At 44.1% G+C, this 13070-nt stretch overlaps 1 protein-coding gene across 2 annotated transcripts in view; it reads left to right on the forward strand.

The window, feature by feature from the left end:
- LOC140463300 (uncharacterized) overlaps positions 1-13070 on the forward strand; it is an 88100-nt gene that overhangs the window by 13338 nt on the left and 61692 nt on the right. For both annotated transcript variants that reach the window (XM_072557068.1, XM_072557069.1), the window contains exon 2: positions 2272-2637. In XM_072557068.1, the coding sequence (XP_072413169.1) occupies positions 2272-2637 (366 nt within the window). The remainder of the gene's footprint in view (positions 1-2271; positions 2638-13070) is intronic.

Raw genomic sequence — 13070 nt, forward strand, 5'->3', positions numbered from 1 at the left:
TGCACGCAATATTCCAAAAGTGGCCTAACCAATGTCCTGTACAGCTGCAACATGACCTCCCAACTCCTGTACTCAATGTTCACAGGAAGATAGCTAAGAGATTTTACCTGCGTTTTTGTATCTTCAAAATAGATTGTTTATTTCCCCTTGTAGGAGAATCTAGGACCAGAGGGCATCATCTCAGAATAATCGTTTAACCACTGTTATGGGTATGTTCGCCAAGCCAGGAAGTTGATTTGCAGATGTTTTGACCCCTGTCTCGGTGACATCCTCAGGGCTTTGGCATCTCCTGTGAAGTGCTGCTGTATTGCATCTTCTACAATTTATTTGGTTCCATTCCTGCTGCTTCTGCTTGCCGCTTCTATACCGACCACTACAATAAACAACCGAAAGCAGGATCCAGTTGTTGTGGTCCACATTGGGATAAACAACATAGGCAAGGCTAGGAAGCAGGATCTGTTTGGGGATTATCAAGCACTAGGAATGATATTAAGGATCAGATCCTCAAAGGTTATAACCTGCCTGTGCCACGTGCAAATTGGCTTAGGGACAAGAAAATTAGGGAAGTAAACACGTGGCTCAGGGAGTGGTGTGGGAAAGAGGAGTTCAACTTCGTGGGGCATTGGCATCAGTTTTGGAAGAGGAGGATCTGTTCCAATGAAGCAGTCTTCAACTGAACCAATCTGGAACCAGTGTTCTCACAAAAAGGATAAACAGGACTTTAAACGAGTGAGGTAAAAACAATGACTGCAGATGCTGGAAACCAGATTCTGGATTAGTGGTGCTGGAAGAGCACAGCAATTCAGGCAGCATCCAAGTAGCTTCGAAATCGACGTTTCGGGCAAAAGCCCTTCATCCTGATGAAGGGCTTTTGCCCGAAACGTCGATTTCGAAGCTACTTGGATGCTGCCTTAACTCCTTTAAACTAGTGAGTTGAGGAGAAGGGCAGAAGAATTCCTGAAGAAGGGCTCATGCCCAAAACATCGATTCTCCTGTTCCTTGGATGCTGCCTGACCTGCTGCGCTTTTCCAGCAACACATTTAGCATCTCTGATCTCCAGCATCTGCAGTCCTCACTTTCTCCTAGTTGAGGGGAAGGGAAAGGGAAAATGACAGGAAGTATGATGGTAAATGAAAAGGTAAGCAGCAAGTTGGCATGTGTGCAGGAGGGTTTAAGTACAAGGCAGACTATGAAAGAATGAAAAAGGAAGGATAACATTAGAGATGTTGGAAATCATGAGAGTATGAAAACTAGCATAAAGGCACTTTACCTGAATGCTCGTAGCATTCGTAACAAAGTTGATGAGTTAACAGCACAAATCATTGAATGAAAATGATTTAGTAGCCATTACAGAGACATGGTTACAGGGTGGTCACTTTTGGGAGTTAAATACCCGGGGTATCAGACTACTTGGAAGGACAGACAGGAAGGTACGGGAGGTGGTGTAGCTGTGATATTCTTCAAGGATGACATCAGGGTGGTGCTGAGAGATGAAATAGGTTTGATTGAGAATAAGGTTGAATCCATTTGGGTGGAAGTTAGAAATTCAAAGAAGAAAAAGTCACTGATAGGCACAGTCCATAGGACACCAAATAATAACATCGCATTGGAGTGGGCAATAAACAAACAAATAACTAATGCCTGTGAAAATGGTATGGCAATTATCATGGGGGATTTTAATCTACATGTTGATTGGTCGAACCAGCTTCATCAGGGTAGCCTTGAGGAGGAGTTCGTTGAGTGAATCCATGATAGTTTTCTTGCACAGTGTGCAATCTCATAACTAATTCCTCAAGAACCAACGTTCCAGGTTATATATAATATGTGGATGTTGAAAATCTGAAACAAAAGCAGAAATTTCTTGAGAAACTCAACAAGTCTGGCAGTATCTGTGGAGAGAAAGAAGAGTTGGCGTTTTGAGTCCAGTGACCCTTCTCCAGGGCTTCAGAACCAGCTTTGAAGAAGTGTCACTGGACCCAAAACATTAACTCTGTTTCTCTCTCCACAGATACTGCCAGACCTGCTGAGTTTCTCCAGCAATTTCTGTTTGTGAACATTGCAAGTCTCGTGATTGAGGTTTCTGTGTGCTAAGACTGCTACACTTAAATAAAACGATTCTGCTAAAATATTCTGTATTCTATCAACATCAGCTGACAATCATTTTGCCAATGTTGCACAGCACTGGATTTAAAGTTGTTAAAACTACTTGGGACTGCAAAGGCTCAACAGATGTGTGTTTACTGAAGATGTTTTTATCCATGTTTCACACAGGGAGTTGTCGTTTGAAGTTAGATAGCATCACGGAGGCGAAAGGTGTGAGAGGACGGTCGGCCCTACTGCCCTGTGAACTGAGTGGCCTCAATGAAAACTTAATCCAGATTATCAACATTAGCTGGCATAGGTACCTGCCAAGGGAGCTGCTAGCTTATACTGATGGTGTTCAACTTAACTTGACAGCAACACAATATGTCAGACGGATCAGAATGAGCCCATTGTTCCAGGCCAACATGTCCTTGCTGATCAGCGATTTACAAAATGACGATAGTGCTTATTATCGATGTGAAATCATTTGGAGCTATAAAGGGATGGCAAAGAAGAGGAGCCTTCAGAAAGATATTTTTCTGGATATCGAGGAAGGTAAATAACAGAACGATATTGAACCAAAACAAGACAAAGCAGCTTCTGGTCAAGTGAGTAAGTGGACCCATATCCTGGGCGTGCACCTTCACAGAAAGGGACTGAGCCCCAAAACATGACTGTGCGTTTCCGTTGTTTGGTACGCTGATGGGCCAAATGTTTCAGCATTTTTTGTACTGCCCTTCACATTGTCAGAATGCTTGCTTTTTAATACAGCATCGTAATGCTGCTCCTGCTGTAGTTTTGTTACAGTTTTGACCGTTTGGAATGCTACTGTATTGTTCCCAGTTAGACAGCCACTGGTCTGCAAGAAGAGATAAGTGAACAAACACAGAGAACCAGAAATATTAGGAAATAAAACCCATAGAAACTGTGGATGATGTAAATCAGAAACAAAAACAGAAATTTTAGTTAAATCTCAGCGGGTCTGGCAGCATCTGTGGAGAGAAATCATTTCAGGTCCAGTGACCCTTCCTCAGAACTGTTGGTGGCTTGGAAACTCCTAGCTGAAACTAAAATCTCCTAGCTACCACAAGTTTTGAGGAAGGCTCACTGGACCCGAAAGGTTAACTCTGATTTCTCTCCACAGATGCTGCCAGACCTGGTAACATTTGGAAATATCTTTTTGTTCAATAGTTCAGGTCATGTTTCACTGAGTGAAAATAAATAGTGAAGGTGAAATTGCTCCAATTAATAATTATACAAAAACATACATGTACAAATAAAGAAATCCCATTCTTTTACTTATTAAAACTAATGGTAGGGTGAATGTTTTACCTCGAGACTGTGTCTCACACTCTGTAATGCAGCATTTCAACACTTCCATTACCCACCTAAACCATTCTTGTAACTTTCCTGATTAAGATGGTGAATTTTAGTATCAATGTGCACCAAATACCAGAGTGCCTTGTGACTTCACACTCCCGAGGTAATAGATTCGGACAAAACAAACTCATTTCACACTTAGAACCTTCACAAGCAGCATTTAGAGAAAACAGTTGCTGAATGCAAGGTTCAGAACTTTTCCGTCACAAATGAAAAAGAAAGCAATTTTGAGGAGTACCGAGTGAAACATGCATATAAATACCTCTTGATCTCAAAGGCTCACATGACTGCAAAATTTTGATTCCATTGTTACGTTCTCACTGTTCACCTCTGGCCATCCTGGTCCACATTCATTTCCAAGATGATATGTCACATTCCCAAGCAGATGGTCATTCAACTCCCTTACATGTTTCTTAACCATTGAACCACAATAGCTCTTTTTGGACTCTACGCATTCCATTCATAAATCTATGGGTAAGTTTGGAGAAAAAGCTATTGGTTCCAGCCGCAATATTTTTGTGCATGGTTGCGTCACTATTCAGTGGTGCTCACAGATTCAAAGGAGCCTTCAAAAGGGAGTTGGATAAATACTTGAGTGAGCGAGAAGGGTAAGGGGATAGGAAAGGAGAGGAGCAGTGGCTCTTAGGGCGGCACGGGGGCACGGTGGTTAGCACTGCTGCCTCACAGCGCCAGAGACCTGGGTTCAATTCCCACCTCAGGTGACTGACTGTGTGGAGTTTGCACATTCTCCCCGTGTCTGCGTGGGTTTCCTCCGGGTGCTCCGGTTTCCTCCCACAGTCCAAAGATGTGCAGGTTAGGTGAATTGGCCATGCTAAATTGCCCGTAGTGTAGGTAAGGGGTAGATATAAGGGTATGGGTGGGTTGCGCTTCGGCGGGGCGGTGTGGACTTGTTGGACCGAAGGGCCTGTTTCCACACTGTAAGTAATCTAATCTAATCTTACTGCATCAGCTGTCTGAGAAACATGGGAAGTCAGGGCAGAAGTAGGCCATTCAGCCCTTCAAGTCTATTCTGCGCTTCCAGATGATCATATCTGATTATCCAACTCAATATCCTCTTCCCACTTTCTCCCAATACTTTTGATGTTTTTAGACTGAAGAACCATATCTATCTCCTTCTTGAAATTGCTTTCATCAAAAGAATTGGCACTGTCTCTTGAGCTATCACACGTTGGAGCAGAAAATCATAAGTCTATGTCATGGATCATTGCAAGAGGAATTCACCTCAACTTTCAGTGAATGTCAAAAATTTACTGGCTCAACAATTAGCCCTTCCACTGTCTGCAATATAAAAAGGAACATCAGGCATGGTGTACAATGAGAGAATAAGTCAGTCTCCCACTGAAAATGTGACCAGAGTTAAAATAGTCTCAATGACCTGTGGACAGTACTTGATGAAGTTTAGATGGATGAGGGGGGATCTGATTGAAACTGAAAGGCCTGGTTAGAGTAGAGTAGAGTACATGTTTCCACTATTAGGAGAAATAGGACACCAGGCACAGCCTCAGAGTGAAGGGGCAACCCTTCAGAACTGAGATGATGAGGAATTTCTTCAGCCAGAGTGTGGTTAAACTGTCGAACTCATTGAGGCTAAGCCATTGAGTGTCTTTAAGACAGAGATAGATAGGTCCTTGATTGGTAAGGGGATCAAGGGTTCCAGGGAGAAGGCAGGAGAATGAGGTTGAGAAACATATCAGCTGTAATCAGACAGCAGGGCAAACTCAATGGGCAGAATGGTCTAATTCTGCTCCTACATCCTGTGGTCTCATGGGCCTCAGGTTGGTCATTCAAGAAGATAAGACCCATTGGCAGAGAAAGAGAGGAAGAATTAGAGGGGTTAGAGCAACCTATAGTGCCTTTCATGACCACAATACACCATCAATTATTTTACAGCTAACAAAGTACTTTTGAAATACAGTCACATTTGTAATGTGATATATGCCCCAGCTAATTTACGCACATCAAGGTCCCACAAACAAAAATACATTTATGACCGTAAATTCAGTGCTTCTTGATGAAAAATGTTTGAGTGATAAATATTGGCCAAGACAACCATGGGAAACTCAACTGACAGGATAGATGGGCTTGTAGCTTCATCTGAAAGATTGTACCACTAAATCACGGACCCCCCATCTCAGCACAAGACTGGATTGAGGTGCTCAGCTCTTTAACAGCTGTGAGTTGCCAGTTACAGATGCCAGGAACTGTAAAAGGTTACCTCACAGTAATAGGCCATTTGGTCTGCCATAATCTAATCCCACTGCCCCGTCCTTCTCTCATATCTTTGTAATTTTATCTCTTCAAATAACTGTCCAATTAACTTGGAAGGCCACAGTTGACCATCATCCTACACATTCTCTGGTTGGGTGTTTCCTCATGTCATCGTTGTTTATCTCACCAATCACTTTAATATAAAAATCCTCATGTTGAGTTTCCAGCAGCCGAATTTTTAAATTCATTCACGGGCTGTGGGGATTGCTAGCATTTATTGTCCATCCCGAGTTGCCGCTGAGAAGGTGGTGGTGAACGATTGCAAACATTTAGTGTTGGTTCACCCACAATGCCCTTAGAGAAGGAACTCCAGGATTATAACCCAGCGACAGTGAAATAACGGCGATATTTTTCCAAGTCAGGATGGTGAGTGGCTTGGAGAGGAACTTACAGGGACTAGTGTTCCCATGTATCTGCTGCTCTTGTCCTTCTAGATGGAAGTGGCTGTGGGTTTTGAAGATGCTGTCTCAGGATCTTTGGTGAATTTCTGCAGGGCATCTTGTAGATAGTACACACTGCTGCTACTGAGCATCGGTGGTGGAGGGAGGGGATGTTTGCAAGTCTGATGCCAATCTAACAGGTTGTTTGATTGCAGCTGAATGGTACCAAGCTTCTTGAGTGTTGTTGGAGCTGCACCCATTCAGGCAAGTGGGGAGTATTCCCTCACACTCCGGACTTGTGCCATGTCGATGGTGGACAGGCTTTGAGGAGTCAGGAGGTGAATTACTCACTGTAGTATTCCTAACTTCTGACCTGCTCTCGGAGCTACAATATTTACATAGCAAGTCCAGTTCAGTTTTTGGTCAAGGATCTTGATAGTGGTGGATTCAGCAATGCTATTGAGTGACAAGGAGCAATGGTTAGTTTCTCTCTTACTGGTGATTGTCATTACCAAAGTGGACCATTTCTCCCTTTCTTGTCCATTCCGACTGCTCTTAATCCTGAATATCTCCTGCTATTGCTGCATCTTAATGTCTTCTCCAAGGATTATGTCCCCTACTTCTCCAATCCATTCAGATCCCTGAGTCCACAATCCAGTTTCTCACTTCTTACAGAATATATAACCAGGATTATTGGTGTGTGTGTGTGTGTGCGCGCGTGCGCGTGTGTGTGCATTTGCATGTGCGTGTGTGCGTGTGTGTGTGCATGTGTGTGTGTGTGTGTGCGTGTGTTTGAGTTTCCAGCAGCCACAACACTGACAGAGTAGACAGACAGGAGGCCGGAAGAACACAGCAAGCCAGGCAGCATCAGGAGGTGGGGAAGTCGGCGTTTCAGGTGTAACCCTTCTTCAGGACTGGGGATGGGTGTAGGGTAGTTGCAGCTAAAGGGTGTGGCGAGGGCGGGGTGGCAAGGGCAGGGTGGTGAAGTGGGGACTGGTGAAGACAGGAAGAGGGTACGACCTGATTAGTCAATAGGAGGAATGACTCCAGTTGGTGGCTGGGAGGAGTGGAAGGGAGAGGCTGGGAAGGGTGTTGGTGGATGGAAAGGGAGATTATTTGAAATTGGAGAACTCAATGTTGAATCCTCTGGGCTGTGGCTGCCCAAGCGGAAGGTGAAGTGTTGCTCCTCCAATTTGCAGTTTGGTTTGTTGTGGCAATGAAAGAGGGCAAGGATGGTCATGTCAGAGAGGGAGTGGGAAGGGGAACTAAAATGGGTGGTGACTGGGAGGTCTGGTCGGCCCAGCTGTGATGCTCATTGAACCATTCCTGAAGTTTGCGTTCGATTTCCCTGATGTAGAGAAGACCACATTGGGATCACCTGATGCAGTAAACGAGGTTGGAAGAGAGGCAGGTGAATCTGTCTCACCTGGAAGGAGTGTTGAGGCCCTGGATGGATGTGAGGGGGTTGGTATACCAGCAGGTTTAGCATCTTTTCTGGTTGCAGGGGGAGGTACCTGGGGGCTTGGGGGTTGAGTGGGGGGAGAGTGGCACAAACCAAGGATTGCCAAAGGGAACGGTCCTTGCAGAAGGCAGAGAGGGGTGAGGAGGGTAAGATGTTCTTGGTGGTGGGATCCAGTTGGAGTTGGTGGAAGTGTTCAAGGATGATGCGTTGAATGTGGAGACTGGTGGGGTGGTAGGTGAGGACAAGGGGACTCTGTCTTTATTGCATTTGCCAGGGGTTTAGAGCAGTGGAATGGGGAATGGAGGTGGTGTGGTGGAGGGCTGTCTACATGACAGAGGGGGAAAAGAACATTATTCGAAAGAGGTGGACATCTGGGATGCTCACAAGTGGAATGTTTCCTCGTCTGAGCAAATGCTGCAGAGGCGGAGGAATTGGGAGAATGGGTTGGAGTTCTTGCAGGATGCTGGGTGGGAGGAGGTGTGGCCCAGATAGTTATGGGAGTCTGTAGATTTGTAGTAAATGCCTGTCTGGAGACTGTCGCCGGAGATGGAAACGGAGAGGTCAAGAAAGGGGAGGGAGGTGTCCGAGATGGACTAAGTGAATTTGAGGGCGGGGCGGTAGTTGTGGCTGTAGTCAATGAACTGCTCCAGTTCAACGTGGATGCAGGACACTGCATCAATGCATTCAACGATGTAATGGTGGAAGAGTTGGGCCACAGTGCCTATGTAGGTATTGAAAAGGGCTTAGCCAACAAAAAGGCAGGTGTAGCTGGGGCCCATCCAGTTGCCTGTGGCCACCCACCCCCCACCCCCCGGATCTGGAGGAAATTGGAAGAGTTAAAGGAAAAGTTGTTGAGGGTGAGGACCAGTTTGGTGAGGCAGAGGAGGGTATTGGAGGAGGAGGACTGGCTGGGTCTGTTGGAGAGGAAAAAGCGGAGGGCCTGGAGGCCATCTTTGTGGGGTATGGACGTGTATAAGGACTGCATGTCCATAGTGAAGGTAAAGCGCTGGGAGCTGGGGAACTGGAAGTTGCTGAAGAGGTGGACGGTGTGTTTGGTGTTGCAGATGTAGGTGGAAAGTGGCTGAACCTGGGGGGGAGGATGGAGTTGAGGTAGGATGGGTTGAGTTTGGTGAGCAGGAGCATGTCGAGACGATGGGTCGGCCGGAGTGGTTGGGCTTGTGGATCTTGGAGAGTAGATCGAACCGTGCAGTGTGGGGCTGGGGAACGATGAGTTTGGAGGCGGTGGCGGGGAGATCACCGGAGTCAATGAGGGCATAGACAGTGCGGGTGACTTTGACCTGATGGGTCACAATGGGGTCCTAGGAAAGGGGGAGGTAGGATATGGTCTCTAACCAAGTTTGTTCCACTGCAAAGTCTCTTCAAAGGATGCCCACTTTGAAGAAGTTCTCTGTTTCCCTCCTGGTGCTGCCTGGCTTGCTGTGTTCTTCCAGCCTCCTGCTTGTCTACTTTGGACTCCAGCATCTGCAGGTTTTATTTGTCAACAGCACTGACACAAGTTTGCTCCTAACTGACACTGATTCTCTGATTGTGTGCTGACAAAATGTTGAATGGAAGAAGCAATTTAAAATGCCATGTCAGAACTGCATTGTGTGCGTACTAAAGCTTCCCATTCAGAGTGTGAAATCTAAAGGACTCATTTGCAATGTGTGAATATATTCTACATGTCAAACCAAATTATTATGGCCCAATTTATATTGAAACCAATTTGTTATGAATCCAAGTGAACGTATATACTGTGGAAATGCTCGGTGCGTGCATAAGAAATAGGCATAATTTTCTACCACAAAATAATTGACAATATCTTTTACTAATTAGCTAATATCAGAGATTCCCACTTCAAAAGTACCTCATTGATATTTGCTTTGGAATATCTTGAGATCATGAAAGTTCTCTTTCAAGTCTGATAAGACTGTATTGACTGCGTAACTTGTTTGATGTCCTGTCTTTGGAAGTGGTTGTCGACTGTCGATAAATTACAGAAGCAAAGGTAGATACTAAACTTTTTCTCTTTAAGGAAGCAAGTAAATGATGTAGGTTACAGTCACGCAGCATGTTTCAGTCACTGAACTTCTCAAAGTGCTTCACAGGCAAAGACGTACTTTTGACATGGTGGTCTCTGTTAGAATGTAGGAACATACAACCAGCTCCCACAGACAGCAATATTTCCAGATAATCTGCTTTTGTTGTTGCGGACACTTGGTCAGGACACTTCAGGATCACTGTCTTCCTCCTCTTTGAAATAAAGCCATGGCATTTCTTGAATCAAATTGTGAGGATTGACATAGACTCAGTACATTAAAGAAAAGTCATGATTTGTACCTCATCCAAAATATGGTACACCTGACACTGCAGTATTCCATCAGTGCTGCATTCAACAGTTACCCCTGAGGTCTGTGGAATTTAAACCGACAACATTTCAACTCAGTGGCAAGGGAGCTACCCCCTGAGTAAAACATGCTCACGTCTCTCAGTCTGTAAGTTGGAACTTGACTGCAAAATGTGAGGTGTGTTTTTCAAAGGTCAGGGTTAACTAGCTGAAAATGGTTGGTCCAGAATTCACCAGCTCTGCTCCAGCTGTGTATAGAGTTCTGGGAACAACCTTATAGGAACGTTGTGAATGATATCGGAGAGAGGGTGCAGAAGTGATTCACTGGAATGATTCCAAGGATGAGAAACTTCGGTTGTGAGGGTAGATTGGAGAAGTTAGGACTGTTCTTCTCGGAGAGAAGAAGGTTGAGATGAGATTTGATTGTGGTTTTCTTGCACAGACTAAATAGGGTGAAGCTGTTCGCACTTGTAAAAGAGACAAGCATGAGGGGGTGTAGATTTAAAACGAAATGTAACAGATGCAAGGGTGATGTAAGAAAAGACATTTTCACTGGGTGAGTAGTCAAAGTCTGGAATACATTGCCTGGAAATGTGGTTGGGGTAGGTTCAACTGAGTTGTACAAGAGGGGTGTTGGGTTTTTTTTCACTCGTAATGTTGCGCAGGGATATTGGGAACAGGAAGAAGATTGGCACTAGAATAATAGCATTGGATTAGATAATAGAGCTGGTATGGGCACAATGGGCCAAATAGCCTCCTAACACACCATAACAATTCTGTGATATACCAGCAGGTTGCTGCTGGGTTCATTGCTCAGAAATCTAATGGTCCTTCAAAATTTCAGAACTATTCATTCTCAAGCTTTCACTGTGCATAGCGCTAAAACACACATTCCACTCCACACTTACACATGGCTTAGACAAAACAACTGGGAGAAAGTGAGGACTGCAGACGCTGGAGATCAGAGTCGAAAAATGTGGTGCTGGAAAAGCACAGCAGGTCAGGCAGCATCTAAGGAGCAGGAGAGTCGACGTTTCGGGCATAAGTCCTTCATCAGGATAAAACAAGTTAATCAAATTACCACTCTCTCAGAATCACAGAATTAGTATAATGCAGAAGGAGGCCATTTGGCCCATCAGGTTTCCATGAGCTCTCCAACTGAGCAACTCATGTGGGAAGAGAAAAATAAAATTGCACTTCATTATTAATAGAGCTTATTCTTTGCTGAACCAGAGTGATACTGGTAATTGATTTAGGCGCTAAAACAGCTGAAAAGATCTTCTTAATTAAAAGTGGTGGCTCCAGGTCATGAAAAACACATTAAATTAGAGTGACGTGACTGGGGACAGCCGATAGTCAAAGTAAGGCTCCACACAAACACAAGATTTTACTGACTCTCTAAACCTATGTGGTTAGTTCTGGTCTAATTAAATATCTCATGAATATAGAAGTGTTTGGATAATTCAGTCTCAGGCAATGGGTAACACAAGCATTTATTGCCCATCTTTAGATATTCAGATTCAGTAAAGTTATATTAGTAGGGTTAGGTTTAGGGTTAGGGTTAGGGTTAAGGTGAAGTGGTATGGCTAGGGTTAGGGTTAAGATTAGGGTTAGGATTAAGGTTAGGGTTAAGGTGAATTTGAAGAGTTAGCGTTAGAGTTAGAGTTAAGGTTAAAGTGAATTGGTAGGGTTAGGGTAAGCATTAGGGTAAGAGTTAGCGTTCGGGTTAGTGTTAGGGTCAAGCTTAGCATTAAGATTAGGGTGAAGGTGAATTAGTAGGCTATTCTCCAGGCTAGTTCAGAGTGTATGATTGGCATTGCTACAGGCTGGACTGGGTAAAGCTCTCAGTTTCACTGCTGAAAGGACATGGCACAGATTTATATGAATTATCCACCCTTAGTCATTATCATTATCAGTGTTGTCTTCTTTTATTTGCAGTTATTTTAAAACCAGATCTGAGTTCTCAGATTACCATAGTAGCTTCAAACTCAGTTTCGCTGAATTCCTCATAACCATGGCCACTACTATGTTCATTGTAACCAGTATCTCTGAGCATAAACATTTGGGAAAGGAGCTAGTTGTAAATTTATCTCTCCTACAGTATTGGACAAATCAGTGCAGTCTTTCAGTGAATATCCTGAAAATATTAAACCATACAATGGTCAGAAAGGTCCTAGTTAATTAACTATTATGATGTATTTTCATTCTGAGCTAAACAATTTTAGTGAGTTGAATTTTACAAGAACCTATCTTCAAGGCTCTTTAAATAAGCACCAAGTGCATCCTTTCTTACCTTGTTCATCCTTGGGATGTCAATGTCTCTCTGACCCATCCTCAATTGACAGTTAAGGGTCAACCACGTTACTGTGGGTGTGGAGTCACATGTAGGCCAGACCAGGTAAGGATGGCAGATTCCTTCCCTGAAGGACATTAGCGAACCAGATGGGTTTGTTTTTAATGACAATTGACGATGGTTACTGGTCAATTAGCTCTTAACCCCAGATTTGTATTCTTGCCCAGTCTGATGCCTTGCTCATCTGGACTTTGTGTTAGAACATTGCCGGCGTGTTGCCCATGAAGTTTGTATCATTTTAGACCTTACCCTGATGGGTGAGGCTGCAGTTTCCCAGAATTTTATTACTTGTTGATTAGGTATCACTTGCCAGGCTGATATTTATTTTTGCCCCTAATTGCACAGTGGAACCTAAGAGTCAATCAGGAGGTCGATAAAGGAATCCAGGGACATGGGAGGACAGTGGGTATTGAGCTTGATGATTAGCCATTATCAGATTGAATAGTGGAGCAGGTTCAAGGGTCAAATGGCCCACTTTGGTCCTATCTTTGATGTTACTATGTAACCACTTTGCTGTGGGTCTGAAGTCACGTGTAGGCAGCAGATCTCCTTCTTACTTCATCAGCTCTAGCTATGGTTCCACCTTTATCCTATCCAATTTCAGACTTGGTAGTCTCCCGCAGAAGAGTAATAATGCATCCAGGGCTATGCCAATCTGAAGACTTAAGGAAACAATCAAAAAATAGAGAAGAAATAGTAGCCAGCTATCAGACCCACTTCTCAACCGACAGTTCCATCAAAACCAACATACAAGAAAGCAAACAAAACATCCCAATA

Source organism: Chiloscyllium punctatum, chromosome 38, assembly GCF_047496795.1.
Source record: "Chiloscyllium punctatum isolate Juve2018m chromosome 38, sChiPun1.3, whole genome shotgun sequence".
Lineage (NCBI taxonomy): Eukaryota > Metazoa > Chordata > Chondrichthyes > Orectolobiformes > Hemiscylliidae > Chiloscyllium > Chiloscyllium punctatum.